Source organism: Cucumis melo, chromosome 4, assembly GCF_025177605.1.
Source record: "Cucumis melo cultivar AY chromosome 4, USDA_Cmelo_AY_1.0, whole genome shotgun sequence".
NCBI classification, from domain to species: Eukaryota; Viridiplantae; Streptophyta; class Magnoliopsida; order Cucurbitales; family Cucurbitaceae; genus Cucumis; species Cucumis melo.
Genome location: NC_066860.1, coordinates 16,083,541 through 16,108,835, shown reverse-complemented (window position 1 = coordinate 16,108,835; position 25,295 = coordinate 16,083,541). Strand labels below are relative to the sequence as shown.

The following is a 25,295-nucleotide window of genomic DNA, read 5'->3' as shown; positions in this document are numbered from 1 at the left end:
GCTTGATGGCCAAGTATCTTTTGGCTATAAATAGGTAATAACCCATGATTGTCAATCCATCCCAAAATCTCCAACAAGTTGAGTGAAATATAATATAGAGAGAGTTTCTTCTTAGAGAGCTTTGTATCCCTCAATAAGAAAGAAAATTTTTGTAACTCCTATTTTATATAGTAAATTATTCTATCCTTGCCCGTGGTTTTTATCCTAACTTGTATAAGGATTTTCCACGTAAAATCCTTGTGTTCTATCCTCTCCCTTCTTCTTCTTCATTATTATTGTTCTCAATCTCATTTAGTTGCAATCTTACTCTATTCGATCACAGTCCGAATTAACAACATCAACCTCAAGTCAAAGTCAACATTCAAAAGAAAGAATCAAAAGATTATATATCATAAGATGTAACACTTCTAGTACAAATCAATAAAATCAAATTCACATTCAAGAATCAAATTAAGTTTGTAAAACTCCTTAACTAACGTTTTAAAATTTTACATTATTTTCTTGTTTTTATTGTTTTACTTTTCATTTTGAACTTTTTGAAATTTGAAGCAAAGCACAAGTCAACTAATCTTAAATACAAATCAAAAGATCAAAATTAGAAGTTTAGGAAGGAAAAAGTTGATTAAAGTGAAACTAGATCCAATTCAAGATTGAATAAAAGAGTAAGAAAAATTAATAACATAGTAACGAAGATGAATATAACAATTCAACGTTGAAGTTGGAATATTTCATCTCACAACTTCTATTATTTTGACAACAAACCCACACATTCTCCTACTAAAAAATAATAATACATTTCAATACAATGCCAAATCATAAAACATCGCATTCATTTGATTTGATTTTGGACGAAACATTAATTTTGATAATTTGTGTGAATTATTTATTGACTAATCCCCAACCCGTTTGTAAATGAATGGCATTCTCGTAATTTCGTATGCGGCTTAAGGATCGATCCACGAAACCCTAGCCATGGCTCTTCCCCTATATATAATAAGCACTGCCTCCCCTAAGGGTTATCTAATGTGGCTATCATTGTTTTCATTTCTCTTCGTTCTAACGCCGCCGTTTGTCCCACTTTGCTTATCCGATTTGATTTCTGATCAATTATCTTACTCTTCTTCTTCTTCTTCAATGGCTTTCACCTTGAACAATAGAGGTTGAAAAGGGCAGGGATTGTGTGTATCGGCGTGGTGCTAATTTCAGTGTACTCTGTTCCGAAAGAGTTCCCTGCCACATAAATCTTGTAGGGGGGAAGGTGGGCAGTTGTGATTCATCTCCATTGAATTTTCAACAATCATCTTCCCTACATTGTATTTCTTCTTCCTCTTTTGATTCTCGGTTCCTCCAATCGAATTCAAAGATTCTTTTTATCTGAAAATTCGGTTCTCGTTCTGGTTTTTCTTTATTGCCACCTTTTCTGATGAACTGTTTCATAATGGCGAAGATTGGTTGCTTAATGATACTTGATTTTGTGATTGTTACAATTTAATTTTATTTTTACTGTATCTGTTGATTGATGGAGTTATTCTGTGATATATTATGCTTCATTAGGTGTCTGATTCGTTATGATCTGCGAAATTTCAGGAATTACAATATTAGGTTTTCAAACTTCGATGCTTAAATGGACATTAAATTGTTTATCTATTTTGGGGAAAAGTCCAATATGATAACAGCAACCATATGATTTTGTTTATAATTTGATTGAGTCATCCAAGCAAAAAATTGGTATTTTTTGACAACGAATCTCTGACTTCGACAATTTTGCTATCGAAACTATCGATTTTGTTCTTAGTTATAGGATTTTAATAATTATGTTTTGTAACATAGCTATTGATTGTGATTTTGTTTCGACAACACCCTGTTTCTTATCAGTTCTATTGGCAGATCAAAATAAAGGCCCCCGTCCTCATGAACTACCACTCTTTATAGCCATTATACGTATGGTGGATGATGAACAAACAAAAATTGGGCTAACTGCTCAAACGCCAATGTTTGACAGTTGGAATTGCATTTTCAATCTATTTTTTCGGACAAATTGTGAATCCTCCGAAGAGATTGTATAAAAATTTAACAATCTAGCATATAGAATTTAACTTGTACAATTGTATGAAACTTAGTTTGAGAACACAATTTTTTCTCAGGTTTTTAAGTAGTTATGTGTAAGTTATAGATTCAATAATCAAGTTTTTATTGTTACATTAGCAAACTTAAATATTACAAATTATGTTTTGAAAAAGCAATGGGAGGATAATTTTGGACCTAATCTTACAAAAACAATTAACAAGTGTAAATTTATCAGTGCAATAAGATAGATTACTCTAGAAGGCTCTTCTTAAGTGGGTTGATATTTGATTTGATTGTAAAATATCAGGTTCATGTATTGATCATGTAGTCTAAAGGTTTTGCCTAAATGTTATATGCTAATTTTTCAATCAACGTTGACACTACATGTTATATTCTAATTTCTTAATCAATGTCGAACATTACCATCATGAATATGTATGTGTACATTTGCTAGGTTAATTCACCTACTTGTTAGGTTAATCATCTACTTTGTTTTTGTTACCTTAAAAACACACCATTAAAAGCCACCCAGCCACTAATAGCTAACAACCAACTCTGAATATTTTTAACATTAGCATTTATTTGATTCGGTGTTGAGTAACAAATCTGTTACCATTTGTTAGTTTGATATTTTCTGTTGAATAGCAGTTGCAATAACTTGTAAAGCCCATAAATAAAGCTCATGAGTTTTATGTATTCTCATTGGCTATTTATAGCCCAAGTTACTCATCAATAAAACTTGGACTGATTAATTTACCCAGAGCTTTAATATCTTATCATATTAACAAAAAGAAAAAAAAAATCTCTTTAAGAGTTACGATCTTCCAACCATGGCAGAACCCATCTGCCAACTTCCTCCTCATCCACCAATCACACCTCTATTCAACCCATACAAGTTTCCTTACCAAACAACACTCGTGTTTCTGTCAAATTGAACTACACCTCCTGGAGCCAAGCAATGAAAATTGGTTTAATTGTGAAGAACAAACTCGGTTTCATCGACGATAGCATCACACGTCCTACCGGTGAACTCCTCCAATCATGGATTGTCTGTAACAGTGTAGTCACGGCTTGGATATTTCTCTGATTTAGCATGCGAAATATGGGTTGACCTTCATGAAAGATACCAATGCAAGAACAAACCTTGAGTATATCAGATTCGCAGAGAATTATCAACCTTAACTCAATCACAAGACTTAGTCACCACCTATTATGCCAAACTGAAAACACTATGGAATTAGCCTCATACTGCCCTTCTTGCTCATATGGACTTTGTACTTGCGGGGCAGTCAAAGAACTTAATGGTTACTTCCAAATTGAGTACGTGATGATATTTCTCATGGGCCTGAAAGAAGCTTTCAACCCAATTCGAACACAATTACTCCTAATGGAGCTTGAACCAACAAGCTCAAAAGCCTTTTCTTCTGTAATACAAGAGATTGAACAGAGAGCAATTCCCATGCCCCAAGTCACAAATGATCCCTCTGTACAAGCTACTGCACTTTTGGCAAAGAATTCAACCAAATCCTATAACAACCCAAAGAAGAAAGAACGCCCTGTCCACTATGGATTGCTGCTACAAAATTCACGGTTATCCCCCAGGACATCGCTACCATCAGAAAAATCCATAGAAGAGTGAATCTCCCACAAACAACTCATCTGAAAATCCCCTTGAAAGCTTATCAAATGAGCAATGCCAAAACCTCTTGTCAATGCTGCAATCTCAAAAATGTAGATTCACCTTCCAGTTCACATATAGCAGGTATTTATTCTCAAACCAAATTTATACCTCCTGTGAAAAATTATATGTGGATTTTAGATTATGGAGCATTACCAAACCACACTCATGTTTCTGTCAAATATACTGGTACAGTCAATATATCTCCTACACTAATCCTGAAAAATGTAATGTATTTACCTGAATTTCATTTTAATTTCCTATCAATCAGTGCCCTGACTTCATCCTTACCCACGTTGGTTAAATTTTGTGATGGTTATTGCATTATTCAGGACAAGTACTCTTTAAAGACAATTGGCAAGGCTAATATCTGGCATGGGTTGTATCTTCTTCAAACTCTAAACACTTCTGATGCTGCTGAATTTACTACTTTCAATACTCCTTGTGATTCACATGTATTGCCTATATACAATGATTTGTCTGTTGCTTCCTTGACTCATACTGATGTTGATACATGGCATGATAGACTAGGCCATCCCAGTCACAAACACATTGCTCATCTGAAAGACATGCTTCATGTTCATTTACCTAAGACACAAAACATATGTACTGTTTTCCCTCTAGCCAAACAGAACAGACTTTCTTTTCAATCAAGTAGTCATGCTTCAAACAAAGCCTTTGAGTTGATTCACTGTGATACATGGGGACCATACAAAAATAGCGCATATTCTGGACATAAATATTTTCTAACTATTGTGGATGATTTCTCCAGATATACATGGCTCTTCCTTATGAAACAAAAGTCTGATGCACAAGACATTATACCAAAAATTTTTACACTCGTGGAAAATCAATACAACACCACTATCAGGTGTTTAGATCAGACAATGCACCAGAATTATCCTTTAGTGAGTTATTTTCATCCAAAGGAGTCATCCATCAGTACTCATTTGTTGAACGTCCAGAACAAAATTTTGTTGTTGAAAGAAAACACCAACACATACTCAATGTTGCTAGAGCCCTCCTTTTCCAGTCCAGAGTACCTATCAGTTTTTAGGGAGAATGTGTTTTGACAGCAATATTCCTCATCAACCGCACCCCTTCACCGGCTCTAAAGTGGCAAACACCTTACTTCAAACTAAATGGAAGGAATGCTGACTATGAACTCCTTCGCACCTTTGGATGCCTGTGTTTCGCCTCACACTCTCCACACACCGTACAAAATTCGACCCTCATTCTATACCTTCTATCTTTGTTGGGTACCCTCCAGGAATGAAAGGATACAAATTATACAACATTGAAAGGAAGACCTTCTTTGTCTCTCGTGATGTAATATTCCATGAGAACATTTTTCCCTTTCATACCATAGCCATCCAAGAAGATGTCATTGACCCATTTCCAGATTTAGTGCTGCCAAAATGCTTTGAATTTTTTGGATTACAATCCACAGCATCAAGCAGCCCTACTAAAATCGGCAACATAGAAATACCACCATAAAATGAAGGAACAAATAATAATATGCCTTCATCCTCCACCACAAATAGTCCAAGTTGCATAGAAAATGGACAACAAAGTAGTAATACTGAAAGAAGTGAACTAGTAGCAATTCGGCGATCCACCAAAGCATCCAAACCTCCGTCATACCTTCAAAACTACCATTGTAACCTACTACATGATAAAAACACCTTACCCACACCTCAAAATACCTCATTGAAAAATTCCTTTCTTATAACAACCTTTCCCCACAACACAGAAAATTTGCCTTGAATATCTCATCATCCCATGAACCACAGTTCTACCATCAAGCAGTACTATATGAACATTGGCATGAAGCTATGAAAGCTGAACTTTCAGCTATGGAAACAAATAAAACATGGACTATTATCCCTTTACCAAATGGCTGCCACTCAATAGGATGCAAATGGGTCTACAAGATCAAACACAGAGCTGATGGGTCAATAGAAAGATACAAAGCTCGGTTGGTAGCAAAAGGATACACCTATCAAGAAGGCTTATACTACATTGAAACTTTTCTCCTGTAGCAAAACTAGTAACTGTTAAAGTTTTGCTCAACCTCGCAGTCTCCATGAACTGGCCTCTCGTCCAACTGGATATAAAAAATGCCTTCCTACATTGAGACCTATTTGAAAATGTCTACATAGACCTTCCTCTTGGATACAAACATGACATGGTTTCCAAAAAGGGGGAGCAACTCGTTTGTAAACTACACAAGTCCATATATGGACTTAAACAAGCTTCTAGACAGTTGTTTGATAAATTCTCCCAAGCTTTAATATCACTTGGGTTCTCACAATCCAAGTCAGACTACTCCTTATTCACAAGAGGAAGGGAATCCACCTTTGTTGGCTTACTAGTATATGTCGATGACATCATAATCACTGGAGCTTTTACAGAAATTATAACCACATTAAAGGCACATTTACATTCTCTTTCAAACCAAAGGATCTTGGCACATTAAAGTACTTTCTTGTTTTTGAGCTAGCCCGATCCTCAAAAGGGATTGTCATATCCTAAAGAAACTATACCTTACAACTTTTAGAAGACACGGGACTCCTAGCATCTAAACCAACATCCTTACCGATGGATCCAAATATAAAACTGAAAGCTAATGACAGCAAAGAGTTGATTGTCACACATGGCTGCAGCAAATCATCTGCTATGCTACCTAAAAGGTACCCCCGGACAAGGCTTCCTCATTAAGCCATCAAGATCTTTCCAACTACAAACCTTTAGCGATGCAGATTGGGCGTCATACCATGACACAAGAAAGTCCACCACTGGCTTTTGTATCTTCCTAGGAGATTCTTTAATCTCTTGGAAATCAAAGAAGTAAACCACCGTATCACACTCGTCTGTTGAAGCTGAATATCGAGCATTAGCTGCCACAACAGGTGAACTTACCTGGATAGTTCAACTACTAAAAGATTTACATATCTCTACAAAATCTCCCTCATTAATCTTTTGTGATAGCACTGCAATTGTACACATAGCCTCCAATCTTGTCTTCCACGAACTTACAATGCACATTGAGCTGGACTGCCACTACATACAAGATCAAATTATAAAAGGAGCAATAAAGTTGTTGCCCATTCGAACACAACACCAAATTGCTGAGATATTCACCAAAGCATTGCCTATACCTTCCTTTAAAACTTTACTTTCCAAGATGAGTATTATTGATATAGTAAAGCCATCTTGAGGGGGAGTATTAAGTTTAGTAATGATTCTGTTACCATTTGTTAGTTTGTTATTTTCTGCTGAATAGCACTTGCAACAACTTGTAAAGCCCATGAGTTTTATGTAATCTCATTGGCTATTTATAGCCCAAGTTACTCATCAATAAAACTTGAGCAGATTAATTTACTCTTGAGAGAACTTTAATATTATTGTTTTCTTTTAGACAAACAGATTACAACAAAGGAGCGAAAAAAACAAGCATTAAATATCTAAAAAGCTTCAAAGAAAGGTAAAATGGAGGCTATAATAAGACCATCCCCAGCCAAAGAATGAGTCGAAGAATTCTGCCACTAACGGTAAAGATTCTAAGATATCATAAGAAATATGATAGAACCATAACATTATGTAGCCTCCTTTGATTGGGCAAATGAAGCCCTTCATAATTTTATGATCGTTATTACTGGCTGTCATGCAAGCACTTTTTCCCAATTATTTTTTGAATTTAGGGTTTCATCTGTACACATTTTCACCTCGATGCTAATTTTCAAACAGTACTCAAGCCTCTTATTTTATTTAGGATGTATACTCATATGTATATTTCATGTTATATCATTAGCTAATTGTAAGACTACCTATTCATTCACTAGTCATGCATCATGGTAAATTATGTTTAAAGTGACATAATAAAGTTATATAAACGTTATGGTAAAGTTATATTCGAAGTGACATAATAAAGTTATTTAAAATTAAAAAAGAACGAAGAAAAAAGTACATTCTAATCTTTTCAAATTGCTTTATTTCTAGAACAAATGTTTGCATATATTTTTTTTATCTCAATAATGTTTCGTATGATTTATGAATATTAGTCAATTGATATATCAAATATAAATTATTTAAATTGGTGATTAGATTATATCACATATACTTTATTCATAAATTTAGAATAATAAAAACATAAATCAACTTCAATGTTTTTTTTTTTTTTTTTTTGCTATATTCTCAAATTTTGAAAAAGTATTGTACTTACAAATTTAATACGCAATATTTATAATCATTATTTCTATTATTTTGATATTCCTTAATTGCAAGGTGGCAAGATAAGGATATATTAAAGTGATAGATAAAGTTATTCAAAAAGAGAAAAGAGAAAGGCCCATTCCAATATTTCAAAATGCTTTATTTTATTTATGGAAAAACCATGTTTCCATATTTCTTTTCTGTGTTTGAAATGTGTCTCACATCAATTATACCATATTTTATACTTAGAAAGTATCATTTATTTTATATTTTCAAAAGTATATATTTTATATACTAAATAACATTTCAAAGAGTATTTACTTATTATATTCAAAGAGTATTGCAAATTTCAACTATCAAATACTCTATATTTTCTACTATAAAAATAAACTATGCTATTTTTAAATGTGTCAAAAGTATATCCTTATAATTTTGAAAAAATGATACTTTAAATTTTCCAACAATAATATTTAAGCTTACATGTTAGCAAATTTTATATAAAATAATATATATTGTATTTTATATTTTGTATTTCCAATAACAATAGAATAAGAAGTGAGAATAACAAAAAAAGTATTTTTGTTTAATATTTTGAAAATGTTTGTCTACAAAACTAACCCAAAAAAAAAAAAGAAAAAAAAAAGAACTCTACTTCAGGGAAAGAATTTTAAACTTCGAGCCTATTGAAAATTCTTCCAACATTCAAAAAATTCTCTAATTCACTTGATGAAACCACGTTAGCATAAACGAACATAAACATAATTGCACGAAATATGTTTTTTCTAAAAATCTCATAAAAACATAAGTATATATTAAATACAAATTAAAAAATTTAATGTTGGTATGTTTAATAGTCGTTAGTTAGATTTAATTTATCAAATGTTGCTATTTTATATAACCTTCCAAGTTTTTATCTTTTGGTGCATCGGGTCAAATTTTTAATAATTGCAAGCACAAAATCTATATAGCATGTTTCTGATAAAAGAAAAAAAAAATGGTTTGTGAAATCACCTTCTACTGAATTGAAAAAACAGGCTGAAAAAAGTATATTAAACACGATATCAAAAGTTCGAAAAAATAGTTAGGATGAATAATCGGAATACTCGGGCTGGATGTTTTGAAGAATATTCAAGCCATATTGTCTTGTATTTGTGCCAAATAACACAAGTGTGTTGAACTATGAGATTGTAGAATTTTTCACCATTGGTAGTCTTGAGTGATTCTTTAGATCTCATCGATTCGTTCTGAATGAGTATTGTTTTGTGGTGGTTGAAGTTTGATCTAGAATTCTTGTTGATCTTGAAGTAATGTCGTTCGTTGTTGTATCGTGCTTTTTCAAAGAAGTTTTGTTGGTCTTAGGGAGAGAGCCTAATGTATCTTCCTCTTGAAAAGAGATTCTATGAGTTAGATGGAGCCTAAATTCATAACGTGAAGAAATATTCACAAGTAGAGAGAAGTCTTTTATTTAGGAGGAGCCCAAGTACATTGAAGGTAAGAGAACCTCACACTTAGGGAAGCTCTTTCATTGGGAGGGAATCCAGTATACTTTGGGAGAGCCTAAATGATTGTTCTCTAAATTAGATAAATACATAGTTATAATTGGTTGAATTTATACTAGTAAATGTATCTTCCCGTAAGCACATTGTTCCTTAAGACTAGGTGGTGTATTGTACTGAACTAGGTTACCAAACCATCTTTCCACGTTTGTGATGTCTCTGAAAATGATGTAATATCGTATGTAACAAGTTTAGTCGTGGGTTAGATAACCTTCATTCTTTCAACAGTTATAATCATCTTCATATGAATTGTCATCAACTAGAAGTCTATGATACTCATTTGTCATCGATATGTTTAAATGGTGTTGAGAATCTCACATCGAAAAAATTAAATAGACTCATACTTTGTATAAAATAGATGAGCTACTTATTTCATTGTCAATTAGTTTTAATAGAATCTCATATTATCAAATATGTTATTAGAGTCCATAAAACCCAAATGGGTATTTGGTTCAATAAAAAATAAGAAGTTTGTGGTTCGAATCCACCACCTTCAGCTGAGTCAATACACACAAAGAATAAAAAAATGTTAAAAGTACTCTCATAATTAGATTTGGACGGAATCTATTAATGTTTTGTTCAAAAATACCCATGAGTTCTTGAAAAGCTTCCTAAATACCTTTAAACTTAAAATGTTAAAAATGTTATGAATATTCTACATTAAAGTCAAATATTATTAGATGTTCATATTTTCTTAGGTTACAAAATCATCTGATAACCTCCTCATCAATTTTCATAACTTTCTTCTCCCCTATTTATGTTTGGTTTTGTAACTATTATTCTCACAACTCTATAAATAGATGTTGTAGAGATCATTTGTATACACACCACAATTGATAATTAAATTCAATTGTCTTCTATTCTTCCTCTCTTCTCTATTCTTCTCTGTTTCATTGTTCTTTATTTTATAAAAAAAAATAATTTTATTGATCCAAATTTTAAAAAATTTAACTTAAACATAAGAAAACAATTCCTAGGTAAATAAAATTTTTTTTTAAAAAAAAGCATTTTACTATAATTAACACAAACTTGTTATTGTTATTGTGTAAACAATTAGTTTTGGATTGAAAATACTGAAATTTGAGTGACGGAAAACTTTGCTAATTTAGTGTGTATTCATAAACCAAATCCCTAAGAATGGGAACCACCACATACATACATATATATATCATAATATGTCAATAATTAATTCATTTTCCTTATGGATCTCACCCATACGTGATTGGTGGAAGAGATAAAACATGATCATCATTACGGTTTCAACTTTAGCATCCCCTTTTCAAATTGTATCCAATAATAATAAAATAAAATTCAACTTTCCTTTCTCAAAATTAATCTTTTACCTGTGAGTTTCTTTGTTTGAAAAAGTCGAACAAATCTTCGTTCATGTGTTAGAAAAAAGTATATAAATATCAACCATCCAAATATGGCTTGGTGATTTGAAATTGAAAAAGAATAAAGAAGGAAGATGGAAGAAGATTTTGATAATCTAATGTATGGATAGAGTAACACATGGTTTTCATAAAACATATAATTGCAATTTGTCCCCTAAGACTAAGGCCAAGGCTTCAAATTTCTCTAATTGAAAAGGTTGTCCCCACCTAACCAATTAATGTTATGTGCATCCTAGTTTCCTTGCATCTACCATGTGTGTTTTTTATTTATTTATTTATTTTTTAGACAATATTTTTGACCAAAGATTCTTCCTCTTCCAAATAAGATATGGAATACCCACAAGGAAATAAAAAGAAAGATAATGACCCTTCTTCTTATGTGGATGGATAGATCTTCTCTCCATCCCTACCCCCTTTTTTGAGCTTATCCCTAAACTTTTTCAATTCCACAAATCTTAACTTTACAAAAGGTCAAGCAATTCATACCATAACACAAGATAATGAAGAATCTTAAGATAAGGCTTTCAATCAAAAGCAGAGGACATTGTTTATTTCAAATCTTTCCTTTTTTCTATTCATATAAATTTTGTAATTCAGACCTTACCTCTTTGTGTCACCATCCAGTGCATGGAGCTTTTGTGCTTTCAGGGTCACCGGTTGACATTTATTTCTTTTGGGCCATACCCTTTCTATTGGTTGTTTGGAGACTCCATGCCTCTACATGTGAGACCTACAATTTCCCTGTAATTTCCCTTTTTGAAAAATAAGCAACCACTCTTGGAATTTTATCTTCTTTTTATAATTGGATGCCTATAAAAAAATGTTCCACAAGAAATGTCGGAGACTCAAGGTTATTTATATTCAATTCAAAGGGGTTATCTTACATAAATACATTAAAAGCTCAGGCCATCAAAAGCACCAAATCTTATCAAATTCTTCTTTTTGGTTCCTGTTCTCTTCATCTTCTTCATTATGGGTGAGTTACAGAGATTTATGCTTCATCAACCATGTTCAGCTACACTACACCAAGACTTCCATGAAGATTTAGAAGATCATTGGAGGATCACCAAGGGAGGTGACCAGTACAACGTTGCATCTTCAACATCTTCATTTGAAGATTCAACGATTTCGAGTGAATCGCTATCTTCATCAGACTTGGCAGACGATGCGTGTTCATCCACTTCAAATTCTTCATCTCAATCTAATGGCCCATTGGAGGATTTCACAGATCTTTTTGCTCAACTCCCAATCAAGTAAGCTTTTGATGAAGTTCTTTCATTAGAATCATAAGTATGACTCTTTAAACTACTGCTGAATCTGTTCTAAAATTTCTAACCAACTACTCTATGTGCAGGAGAGGACTATCAATGTTCTACCAGGGAAAGTCTCGGTCTTTTACATCTCTGTCAAGTGTAAAGAGCATAGAAGACATTCCAAAGAAGCCAAATCCATACAGCAGGAGATTGAATACATGTAAGAGCTATGCAGGTGGCTTGGACACCCACAAGTCTTCCTATACCCTTCCAAAGGCTCCAACTTTTAAGAAGGCATCAAAGAGCTCTCTGTCTTTTGTCCACGTAAGGAGAGGCAGTAATTTGGCTGGTTGTAGACCTCCTCCCATTCCTATATATGATGAGAGCTTTTGATCTTTGAGCACCGCCACCATTAAATTGGCCATTATTTCCACTTAACTTTTGCTTGTACAATAGAAATGCAAATGAAAATCATGTTAGCCAATTTTTACTCTCTCAGCATTGATGAGAGTTTCTAATAGAAACTACTACATTTCATTCAATTATATTAAAATCCCATAGCTTATTTTCTTCCCCAAATGCATTAAACAATTTGGCATACATGATACGAATGATTGATATTCTTTGATAGAAGATATTTGAAACAAACAAGTATTCACTTCAGAAATTCGATCCAAAAGGAGGAATGGATATTAATGATGACACTAAACTCTCAAAGAGAGAAAGTAATCTAAATGACTATCAGTTATGAAGTCTGTCTAGAATGAATTTCAGGAATACTAGACTGGAACAAAGCAAACAATATGAACAACGGAGGTTGCTGTTCCAATAATAAATAATGTTCAAAAAGCAGAAGCGCATGTCATGGCTCATTTCATCATACGGTTTCTAATTCTGTTTGATCTTCTCACTGGGGTTGGGATCGATTTTACTTCACCATCTCCTCCCACCTACAGATGAAAATCAGCAACCTTAGATGAACCATCGGTCGATTTCAAAATACTGATATTGTCAAGGAAAACAAATCTTACGGGTTAAAATTATCCTCACCTCTTTTTTGACGATCTTCTTTTTAGTGGTAAAGCTTCCGTAGGATGGGGAAGAAGTCGTGGCAGAGAACTCTGACAAAGCTTGCTCAGGTCCAGAAGTCTTATTCTTGCTCACTGGTTCCTCTTCAACTGAACCAGCAAAATTGCTATCTTCTACCTCCATCATCCAGTTCTTCAATTTACCCTTGTTCTTAAGAGAGTTGCTGATCTCTCCAACTACGAACTCACCAAGGAACTGAACTGTTGAAGCTTCATTATGGTGCATTTTTTTGAAATTTTCTCCTTCATCTCTTGAATGGATAGAAGATGAGAGCTTTTTGAAAGAATCAACATTCCTGATAATCTCGTTATTTGTTCTATTAACATCACGAGTAGCCTTAATTGAAGATGATTTCCTCACGGTAACTTTCTCGGCTTTTGCAACTGGACCCTGAAGCAACGGTTCTACACTCACAGAAATGGCTGGTACTTTTGTATCATCTAAATTCTTCTTAAGTTGGAAAGACGAAACCAAACAAGTCAGCACTGCAGATGATACTGAAAGTCCAAGTACTGCCTTAAGCACAGATTCAGTTTCAGTGTGCATCAGCTCGACAAGCTTAGACTTCAGTTTCTCCAGATCTTCAACAAAACTGGATAATCTGTTTTTGATCCCGTCCAAAATGGTGACTTTATCCTCCTCAATAACGAAACTCTCAGATTTCCCTGTGTTGCTTTCAACCATTTCCAAATCTCCCACTTCTTCCTTTTCAACTACCTCCATTTGAGGAGTGTACTCATTTTTAGCAACAGTTAAAATGTTAGACAACAACTTGTCCTCATCAAATCCATTGACATTTGAAGCTTGAGTTATTTTATCCACCTCAATAACAAAACTCTCAGATTGCCCTGTGTTGTTTTCAATCATTTCCAAATCTTCCTCTTTTTCCTTCTCAACCACCTTCATTTGAGAAGCGTACTCATTCTCGGCAGCAGTTGAAATGTTAGATAACAACTTGACCTCATCAAGTCCATTGACATTCGAAGCTTCCGTGATTTCATTTTTTTCTGATGTTTCACAAGGGACAGAAGTTGTTGTATTAGACATTTCAGGTTCTTTTATTTTGTTCCGATCACCAGTATCTCCAAAGTTCAGCAACTCAACGCTACTTGTTTCACCTTCAGCCATCTCCTCAGTGATACATTGCCCAGCTAGTGGTTTTTCTCTTTTTTCAACCAGTTGTCCAACACCTTCACAATTCCTCATTGACTCAGACTCGGTAACTTCTTCATCCCAAAAATTCCTTCCATTCCCATAAACAGATTCCACCACTGGGCTCGACCAAAACTCGATTGTATGATTCAAAATCGGGAAAGAACCAGACCTGAAGGCTCCTGAAACTTCAAATGAAGGTGAAGCCGAGTTCATCGAACTGATATACAAGGTAGACGAAATCAAACTCACAACTACCACCAGAAACTTCAACAATTTCCAACCTCTATTCGCCTCCTCCTCATCTCCTTCACCTTCATCATCAATTCCATTAGATTTCCCCTCACTTTCCACCTCAAGCTGTTCCTCCTCCTCTTTAATATTAGTTCCTTTTTCTTCAGAAGATGAAGTGTGAGAAACCGACAGAGAATCCTCACCAAAAGTTCTCAAAAAGATCTCCCGCCGTTTACTTGGTTTGTATCGGAGAAATCTAGGACGAGGAGAGAGGTAATTTGTCAATGGATCATAGGGCAATGATGCCTGAAACACAGAATCCAGATCGACGTTTGGGATCTCCGACAACGAATTCTCAGTAAATTTTGGATCGATTGGACAATTCAAATTGGAGACGTATGAAGGATAATTTTGATCTTTTTCATCTAACAAGAAGAAATACAAAAAAATTACTTAGAGTAGAAATCAGAAATGGTTTAAACTTTAAATCTAAGAATAAAGAAAGCGGCAGGAAAATCAAGAGAACGATAAAAAAATGAGTTTTCTTCCATTGTTTTACTAGAAATTAGAGAAAGAGACTCACCGGATGTGGAGGACATGGAAGGATTGGTTGTAGTTGGTGATGAATTTACTTGATCAGGATTCTCCATCTGAAGAAAAGGGATTGAAAGGAGTGAAATTGTTGATGAAAATATGGGGGCAAAGGAAGATCAAAGGCACTTGAAATTTGAAGATTTTCTCGAACGTTGGAAGTGCCAGACTGTCAGTTTGTTCAATTGTTCATGGAACTCCACAATTGGGCTTCGATAACTTCCAATCTCCTTGGCCCATTTTGACCAATAATTGGACTAAGCCCAAATTCAAAGGCTTTGTCTCCACCTTAAAATTTGGAAAAGAGAGTGTGAAATGTGAATTGGAAATATAGCACATCACAAAACAAAAAAGAAAAAAAAAAACGTTTTTAGTTCCTAGGTTTCGTTTCGTTGAATATGTACGTTTGGTCCCTGTCTTTTAAAAATAGGCTTTTTTTAGTCATATGTTTATAAGAATAGATTTATTTGATATCAAGTTTTCAAAATGTACCCATATAGTCAATAAATTTTTAAAAAATAGATTTAAAAACTCCTCAAATAACTTTTATTTTAAATAATTATACGACGTTTTAAGTTAGAAGAATAGTTTCTAAAATAATTAATATCCTCTGTAAAACTATTTTTAAAAATTTAAATATCATATAATTATTTTTAAATAATCAAACATAAAATATTTTTAGGACCTTGTAAACCTATTTTTTAAAACTCATGGATTAAAAAGGTACATTTAAAAAACTTGAGGACCAAATGAGTTTATTGTTATAAACCTAAGGACTAAAAATATCCATTTTTAAAACTCAAACTTGGGCGATTAGTTTAAATCGAGTTCTCTAGTAGCGAATTTTGTATTACTAAGAAAAATAAAGGTTTAAACTCTACATTTTAAAATGTTTACCTTAATTTTTTAATTTTCAAATTTACAAAATTTAAATCTTGAGCTTTAAAATAAATCAAAATTGTAGGCTCTATAAAAATGAATTTATATTTTTAAACGACTTATATAACACGAAAGATTAAATAATTTTTTTTACACATAATTAAAAATTTAAGGATCTACTTCACACTTTTAAAAAATTTAGAGGTGAAATAGATACAAACTTTCAAATCTTAATGTGAAAAAGGCTGTGCACTTCATATTAATATTTTTCAAAATTAAAAAATAAAATCCATCCGTTTTGTCCTTTCACTCTCATAAGAAGATTTCCGGCTCTACTAATTTTGATGACCTAAGAAGAAAAGATGAACATTGTGTCACATCTCAAATCCAAGTAATTAAACAATGTAATTGGAACTTGTTTTGCAAAAAATGAATAAGAGATATTTTGATGGATGCATTATAGTACAAAAGTGATGAAGATGATGGAATGATCAAAAAGTTTTTAGTAGTAGACAATGTCCTGATCCACAACTCACAAGTCTGTGAGGATTTGAAGATGTGATTCTATAAACATGAAGTTGGATGACATGAAAACATCTTAGCTTCTTTTTAGTAAAATAGGGATGGGTATTTGAACTTATAGATATTGATTCTAGTTAGTAAAACATGATAGCAGTTAATAATTTAAACATGACTAAAAAAGTTAATTAGTAGTTGTTTAGCCACGTCTTGGTATTAGTAGATAATAATGGCTAAAACAGTAACAAAGTTATTGGAATATTATACTTCAAAAACATATATTTTATGGGTTAAACCATAAGTTTAACTAAATATTTAGATATATTTTTATTTGATCTTTAGGAACCGTTTGAAATAAGGAGTTTGTTGTAATAGTTTGTGTTTGAGATGTAGATTATTTTACTTTGAGTTATATAGTATGTATTTGAAGTATAAATAATGTAGCAGGGAATAAAAAATATTGAATGTAAAATAATAAAAATGATAGCAAATATTAAATACTGTATCAGATTAAGGTTTTGAAATAATATTAATGATAGCTAATTGAAGATTTTTCAATAGCATTTATAATAACAAAACGTGATTATTATAATCTTAGGATGGTTTGTGCTTCGAATGTCTTTTAAATCTTTCAAAGTGTTCGGTCTTTTCACTTTGCCTCTATTTTACTCGATAATAATGGATTTTATGTAAACAAAATAATGAAGGATGGTAACGTTATTAATTTTTATGTTTGTTTACTTACTAATTATGGAAATAACTTGGAATTATTGTTGAACAAGAAATTTTGGCCAATTAAATCACGTCACGTCATTACAGCAAAATTGTGATGATTATAATTTGATTGGATTTGGGTAGTTAAGTTTTCTCATATCTAACCTAATTCAAGCCCCTGAAGAAAAATTAGGCCAAAGAAATAATGGACCCGAGCCTACGTAAACAAATAGGCTCAAGTCCAAGGCCACCAAGCAAATAGATCCAAGCCCAAACCTGTCGAGAAAATGGGCCTGAGCCCAAGTCTGTCAAGAAAATAGGCCCAAGCTCAAGCCCAACAAGCAGATGGACCCAAGCTCAAACCCAACAGGTAGATGGGCTCAGGCCTAAGCCCGCCCAACAAGCAAATGGACCCAAGCCCACCTAAAGCTCATGAAGATTCTCTATAAATAGAGACCTTTCCATTCATTTTGAACATCTTTGGTAAAAGGAAGAATTGAAACTCTAAAGAATTGAATATTCAAACTTCTAAAAGCTCTCGAGACGTGCAAGTTATTATCAACCTCGAGATCATCCGTTTGAAAGATCGAAGATTTGGAAGATTAAAACTTTTCTAGAATTCCAGAAGATTGAAGCTCGAGTCGACTTGCAACTACAACTTCTTGAAGATTGAAAACCATAAAGTTGTAAGTTTTATTTTATATTCAAGAGAACGAATCAAATTAGTAAATATTAAAGATTGTATCCATAATACATTAATCAATATACAAAGTTCAATTCACGAATTACATTTCTTGTGAAATTCCGTATGAACAATTATAATTTTAAAACATACAAAATTGCATTTGGTAGTAATTATTTTCATATGAAATGGGATTGAGATAGGGGATATGTATAATCGTGTTAAGCATTAAAATGTGTGTGTGTGTGTGTTTTTTCTTTTTTTAATTTTTATCTACTTATTTGAAAGTTTTGTTTATACATACTAAGTAAAAATTGTGATTTGCATACTTAACACAGGTTTTAACAATTAAGATGAGGATATTAATTGTTTAAATTGAATTGTAATTGATTAAATGTGGGGCTTCATCATTTGAATTTTAATATGTCCCTATGCATTTTTATTTATAAGTAAAAAGAAAAAAGTATTGAAAAAGAGTTTGTAATTAATTACTTAAAAAAGAATAGAAATGGTAAAGTTATTTTATTTATTGAGTGGAAAAGAAAAACAAAAATCTAGAGGTTGGATTTATGACATCGACAGGCTCCTGATGTTAGCCGATGTGATGTGATGATTGAACAAAAGAAAAAGAAATAGAAATTGGTCAAAATCATGACTGGACTGGTGGTACACTCAAATACCAAAATTAGCCCCCTTGTTTAAACTCACGTGATTCCACGTGCGTCAGATAGTACCATAGCGTAGTAGTTCCCCAAAACCCAACCCCATCCAACCCATAACAAACAATAACTCTCCTACTAATCATTCTTCCTTTATTAATCATTCCATTCTTCTTTTAACTCTCTTCTTCTTCTTCTTCTTCTTCTTATTATTATCTCCACACTTTAACACGTTAATCAAACCTTCTTTTTTAACTCTTTTCTTTCTTATCTTTTTTTCTTTTTTGGGAGAATTATACGTAGCTAACTTCACGTGGCTGCCTAACAACTAGTTTGCTAATCCTTTCGAATTTTTATTTAAGATTTGTTAAATACTTGTAGTTATAGGTAAAAAATATGGTTAAATATCTAACTTCAAAACAAAGATTTAATGAGTCCATCTTAAAGAAATAAACTCACATAGGACTCATTTTTGTGTGATACCAAGAGGGCTTAAGATATTTTAACTATGTTTAAATTTAAAAAATCCTAAAATCTTAAACCATTGCAAACTTGATTCTCATAGTGTTAGTGGCCAAATACTATAATAGTACGATGGGGTTTTCTTTATTGTATAGGATGACTATTGGATTCGATCATTACAAATTTATAATATAATATCTAACAAGTATTTTTAAACTATATTTGTAGAGTTCAAAATTTTACTTATAAAACACTCTTCAAAATAGAAATTAACAAATTAAAGCATGATTATATTTGTAAACTCTATTTTGTTAATTTTAAACTATTAGTTCCTACGTTTTTTTTTTCTTTTACATTTTAGAAGTATTCTTAAAATCAAAGCTAAAAAGTAAGTTTTGTAGCTAGTTTTTTTAATTTCAAATTTGGTTAATAAATCAAATATTCACATGAAAGACTTTGATTAAAAATTGTGAAAAAACAACTTTCCAAAATCAAGTAGTCATTAATCAAAACCTAAATTATAAATTTAGGCTTTTCAAATTTGTGTATATAAGTCTATAAACTTTTAAAAGTCTCTTAATTTTTCTTTATTATTTAATAAGTCAATTTGTTATCCAATAGGGTCTCTACATAGCGTACATCTCTTTTATATAATTATCATATTTATGAAACACAAAATTAAATTAAATATGTAATATAATGATAGATTAGAAAAAAAAAAAGATGAAGGTTGTAACATATTGGACACAAAATTGAGTGAAGATACGCAAAAACGTAGTTTTATTTAGTCAAGTTCAAGGGGACTAAACCCTACACATTATGATATTTAAGAATCAATATTTTAGAAAAAAAATTGTTTATTATTCTATAACGAAATCATTAATATCATAAAAGTAGTTTTTACTTCTCTAATTATTCTCATTACTCGGTTTGTATCAATTTTCATTTTAAACGTTCCATTTCATCAAAATTTAAAAAATTTCACCTTAAACCGCAACAAGTCCTTAGCAATTTTTCTTCAATGTTTAATGAATTATAAATATATTTATGGTAAAAACTTGATAAGATTTCAAACAAAAAAAAAACATTTGAGGGTATATTTTGGTTGAAATTTGTAAATTTTGATAAAGTTATTGAAATGATTAATTTGTGAATCAATCAAACTAAAATTTGTGCAAGTTTTGATATCATAGAAGTTATTGAATTGATCAAGATTTTGCAATAATATTTATTATTATTTTATATCTAAGTCTAAGATACAATTTGATGGTCAACAAACAACAAAAGTTTAGTTTAAATTGACATTTATATGTATGATCAAGAAATATGGGCCATTTTTTTGAAATAAAATAAAAAGGAATAGAATTGGACAAATTTTAGAAACTTTCATTTTGTTTTGTTGAACCCCATTTATTTATTTATGCATGGGTGAAATAAAAGAAGGAAAGAAAGGGTATGAATAAAAATGTAAAGAAAATAAAATATGAAATTAAAAACAATATATAAATAATGAAGTATCTACGTGTGAAATAAATATGAAAATATTTTGTTGTATTTATAAATATTTTAAAAAGATGGTCCTACTATTATGTCAAATCTAAAGGCAAACTTTCCCACTTTAACTAGTGTACATTATTTAAATTAATCGAACTTGTGAATCAAATGTAACAATGTTTAACAATTGAAGCCCATCTTTTTAAAAAATGAATGATAAAATGATAAATATATAGATTTATTTTATGTAATAGTACTAAATATATTAAAAAACGCAATATTGATTGGAAAATTGTCAAAAATAAAACGAAAATATTTACCCTTCATAGAAAATAAAGTGTAAAATATTTTTAGTAGAATGTTAAGATTCAATGAAGTTGCGTATAATTACGATTATCCAAAGACAAGATTTTAAATGTTTTAAAACTTTTGCTATTTTTGGTAACTTTGACTTTAAAAAAATAACACCAAATTTTTTCTCTCTCAACTCTGGATCCAAAATTCCAACTCCAATTTCCATCTCTTTCACCTAATTTCTTCATTTATCAGATCCCATAATCCAGTTCGTGATCTGGAGAATAGCGGATCAATACTAATGGTGGTCTTCGTGTTCGAGAAGAAATTATGGGAGTTGAAAAATTTCAAAGGTATGTATTCAATAAACCATAATTAGGTAGTAATGTATGTTAATTTTTAAATTGTTTAGATGCAATTAGGATCATTCCTAAATTGTTTGAATTATTTAAATACAATTAGGGTAATCTAGTTTCGTAATTTTGTTGCACATTTCTAATGTTTTTCGTTATATGCATCAACTGTCAAAGTATCTAAATAAATTTTGTATGCTCATACGTTCTTTTAACTTTCAATTTCGTATTAACAATATCCTAATGCTTTTTAAAATAAGAAAATTATTAAACATTGAATCGAATTAATTCCATCCAAATTTCAATCTATTCATTGATTTTTACAAGGATTAAATAATTCATGAACCTCAACAAAAGAAAATAAAATATATAAAAAAAATTGAAGTCTAGAAACAAAAACCGCTAGAATTGGGAATTAAAAGCAAATTCAAAATGTAAAAAATTAAGGCCAATATTCTTTTTTAATTTCTTAAAATTGCGCTTTTTATTAAATAAAAAAAAAACGCAATTAAAAGGTAGGATAAGAAATTGTATTGATAAGCTAAAGATAAAATTACAAATTTGAGAAAGTTAGAGGTTTAAAAAATTAGAATGCATCCCTAAGATTTGAGTCTGACCCCAAACATAATTATCAAAATAATTAAAAAAAAAAAAAAAAAAAAAAAAAGCCAAAGCCAATAACATATATAGCTTCCAACTAAACTTATAATTAAAAATAAAATTAAACTCTCATTAAGAAATGCTGAATTTACAAAGAACACTCTGTTTCTTAACACTCAAAAAGAAAAAGAAAAAAGAAGTCCTCAAAATTCATCAAACCCTTCTTCTCCTTCCATTCCATTACAGCTTCTCTGCATCCTAATACTGCTAATGCTATTCCTCGCCCCCATTATCTCATTCAACGCCACTCTCTTCTTCGTCCATATCTCCGGCCTCTGTTTCGGCGCACTCCGAGACCTCAATTTCGCCTTTGAAGATTTCGTACTCGCCATGTAATTCGGATAATAATTCCCATACCCACCATAATACCCTTCTCCGTACACGCTCCTCCCCGGCGTCGCCACCGCCCCCCACCGGCACCTCCCCCCTCGTGGCGTGCTCTGCGCCGTCCCCGTCGACATCCTCCCATATTCCTCTCCTCCCCCCAAGCACCACTCCCCTCCTGAAATTCTCGCCGGCGACGCCATTGTCCATAAGTATGGCGACGGCCGCTCTTCCCCCAGCTCCGATACCAAGCTGTTGAATCGACGGGATCTTGATTTGGGTCTTTTGAACATTGTGTCCATTTCCACGATTTTTGGATGTTCTGTTTCGTCGGAGTAAAGAGATCTGATGTCATTCTCTGGGGTTTTCTCTGGTTGGGATTTGTTCTCTTTGTTATATGAACGACGACGAGCTCGTTGTGATCGGACGGTGGTTTGTGCTCTGATTAGAGCTTGCATGCTCATTAATGTTGCAGCGGCTCGTTTTCTTACGAGAAATCCTCTTACTAAAGCTTGTAATTTGACTAATCCTCTTAATGCTCGTAGCGCCTTTCTTGCCTGAAATTTCAAATTAATTAAATTGATTACAAAAGATCAGTAACGTATTCAAATTCAAAAGATTCGTATTTACCAAGAATCCTCTGAAAACGCTTTGAATTTTAACAACACCCATAATCTCTTTCCCTCCATTGAGCAGAGCACTTCCTCTAGTTTGATTCGTAAGCCTAACAACGGCCACCGCCGCCTGGGCCGCCGCCACGGCAGCATCAGCAGCGACTGCCGAAGCGGCGGCCACCGCAATTGCATGGTCATTGCGATCTTCCTCGGACTCTGCAGGATAAGATCTCTGCCAATCGGCATCTGCCACTGCTTTTCTCGGCGGCGGTGGCGGTAGCATTTGAACTTTTCCGGTGAATTCCTTTCCGGATTTGGAGAAACTCCATCGATTCTTCTCTTTTTTATCACCGGCGGGTAAGTATGAATTCTCATCGGAATTCTTCTCTCTCTTCATTCCCAAGAAGGCCCTCAACCACCTTGTAGCTTTCCCCATTCTGAGTAGGAAGCCAAAAACAGTCACAAGTGGCCCTAATGAATAACCCTACAACACACAATCCTAGAGAGAGAAACTAAACTCAATTGGGAATCCTACACAATCCTAGACACAGAAATAACTAATAAAAGAAATTCAATTCACAATAAAAACAGCCAAAATCAAGTGGGGTTTAAAACAGTTGTGGGTTCGAATCAGAGATGAAAAAAGCCGGGGAGGATACACAAAGAGCCAGATGAAGGTGGAGAGGAAAAGACAGAGAAAAAAAACGAGAAACAGAGGAGTAAAGAACAAAAACTGAATCCAAAACCTTAAAAAAGAAGAAGGAAGATGGGTCACCTTTTGGGATTCAAAAAGGGTATAATCTGACAGATCCTTGTGAAAGAATGAAAGAAAAAGAGGAGGAGAAAGGGCAGGTAGGGATCAACAAAAGATGAACAGAAGAAAGGAAGAGAAAAAGACAAGAATTGAAGTTAAAATAAAATTATAAAAAAAGAAACATTTGAATGAAGGAGGGGAGAAGAGAGAGTAATGTTGAGAAGAAGAACTTACCCAGTTGCTGAAATTCAAAAAAAGAAAAAAAGGCTGCCCACTTTGTTCACAGATCAAATCGGTTCGAATATCAAGAAGGGGCAGCGAGACCCCACCATTTAAAAACAGAGAGAGAGAGAAAAAGGTAAGGAAGAAGAAGAAGAAGAAGAAGAAGGTTTCATAGAAGTTGTTCTAAAATTCTCTCACTTTCAGGAGCAATATGTACTCATTGAATAGTAAAGATGCAAACTGTCAATCCCGTGATTTTTTTTCGTCCCCTTCTTTTTATTTTAAACTTTTTAACTCTCTATTATAATTTAATAATTCTTTCAAATTTATTGATAATAATATTATATTAATAAATTTCAATTATTTTTTTAAATAACATTCAATTAACTTTATATATTTAAATTTCAAGTTTATTACCATCCTAATTAAGTTTATACTACAAACTATTGTTTTCCTTAAAAATAGGAAAGGAAAAAAAAAAATACTTGATATATTATAATTGTTGCACAAATAGTTACCATCCTCTCCATTAATCTAAATTTTCTAGTCTCTTGCACTATGTTCATAATGCGAGAATAGAAAATCCAATATTCTATCTCTAAGTTTAGAGGAAGGCCAAGTTAATTTCACCTTAACCTAAATTTTAACAAGAGATTAAGAAAAGAAATCCCTTCATATCCGTTGATTTCAACAAAAAGAAAAAAAAATCAAATCTTACAACGATAAAGTCTTTCAAATTTTAAAAAAAATTAAACAATTAAAGTTTAATTAATATTGTAGGAGGAGCATGCTATTTACCAATTTTCAAATTGAACACTATTGGATAATAAGAATTGCTAATTAGTTGATGTTTGTTTAGTTTGAAAAAAAAAATTATTGTTTTTAATGCTCTTTAGCCAAACAATTGGAAGGTTGGTTGCTTTCAAGACGTTTACGTGGACATAAAAAATTTGAGTCAAATTGTGATATCAAACTATAATGAATGAGAAAAAGTTTTATAAAAAGTAATATGGTATTGGAAGGTTGTGATGTAGCCCCTGCTATCTACCACCATCTCTAAGCAATTTCTTGATTCCTTAATTTTTAATCTCTCCAGAGACTTCTATGATTTGCCTTCTTCAGAAAATATTTTCAGAGGTTCTTTTTTTCTTTATTTTTAATAACTCATGCAATTCTATTTTGTTTGTCGTCTCTTCACTCTTTTTTTTTTTTTTTTTTTTTTTTTTTAAACTCATTACACTTGAAAACAAACAAATGGATTTTGTGCATAAATGAGTAACTATGTTTTATTATAGGAAATACTATTTAAAAATAATCAATAATTAGCTATAATTTTTGAGAGTTTTACAATTTGATATAATTTTTATTATTTTAAAATCATCATTTTATTATTTAGTATAGTTTTTTTCGATTATACTAGAAATCATATAATAACT

The 25,295-nt window shown here is 32.2% G+C and overlaps 3 protein-coding genes and 1 non-coding gene across 6 annotated transcripts; 2 read left to right on the top strand and 2 right to left on the bottom strand.

The window, feature by feature from the left end:
* Positions 1–1,166: 1,166 nt before the first annotated feature.
* On the top strand, positions 1,167–1,314 carry LOC127149157 (small nucleolar RNA snoR135). The gene has a single exon (XR_007820561.1). It is a non-coding gene; the product is annotated as a small nucleolar RNA snoR135 (small nucleolar RNA).
* A 10,211-nt stretch (positions 1,315–11,525) lies between these two features.
* On the top strand, positions 11,526–12,705 carry LOC103489976 (protein OXIDATIVE STRESS 3-like). Its single transcript, XM_008449339.3, has 2 exons — positions 11,526–12,163; positions 12,265–12,705. Exons 1-2 carry the CDS (start codon positions 11,883–11,885, stop codon positions 12,554–12,556), a joined length of 573 nt encoding a protein of 190 aa, XP_008447561.1. The 5' UTR covers positions 11,526–11,882; the 3' UTR covers positions 12,557–12,705.
* A 157-nt stretch (positions 12,706–12,862) lies between these two features.
* LOC103489978 (uncharacterized) lies at positions 12,863–15,371 on the bottom strand. Its single transcript, XM_008449340.3, has 3 exons — positions 15,222–15,371; positions 13,214–15,063; positions 12,863–13,113 (listed from the first exon to the last, which is right to left on the bottom strand). Exons 1-3 carry the CDS (start codon positions 15,286–15,288, stop codon positions 13,033–13,035), a joined length of 1,998 nt encoding a protein of 665 aa, XP_008447562.2. The 5' UTR covers positions 15,289–15,371; the 3' UTR covers positions 12,863–13,032.
* Positions 15,372–21,994: 6,623 nt separating this feature from the next.
* Positions 21,995–24,048, bottom strand: LOC103489975 (protein IQ-domain 26-like). Of its 3 annotated transcripts, none has more exons than XM_051084365.1 (3): positions 23,872–24,048; positions 22,900–23,320; positions 21,995–22,826 (listed from the first exon to the last, which is right to left on the bottom strand). In XM_051084365.1, exons 2-3 carry the CDS (start codon positions 23,317–23,319, stop codon positions 22,089–22,091), a joined length of 1,158 nt encoding a protein of 385 aa, XP_050940322.1. In that variant the 5' UTR covers position 23,320; positions 23,872–24,048; the 3' UTR covers positions 21,995–22,088. The 3 variants fall into 3 exon arrangements, with proteins under 3 accessions (XP_050940322.1, XP_050940321.1, XP_008447560.3); XM_051084364.1 differs by lacking the exon at positions 23,872–24,048 and adding an exon at positions 23,659–23,859; XM_008449338.3 differs by having other exon boundaries at positions 22,900–24,028.
* Between the last annotated feature and the right edge of the window lie 1,247 nt (positions 24,049–25,295).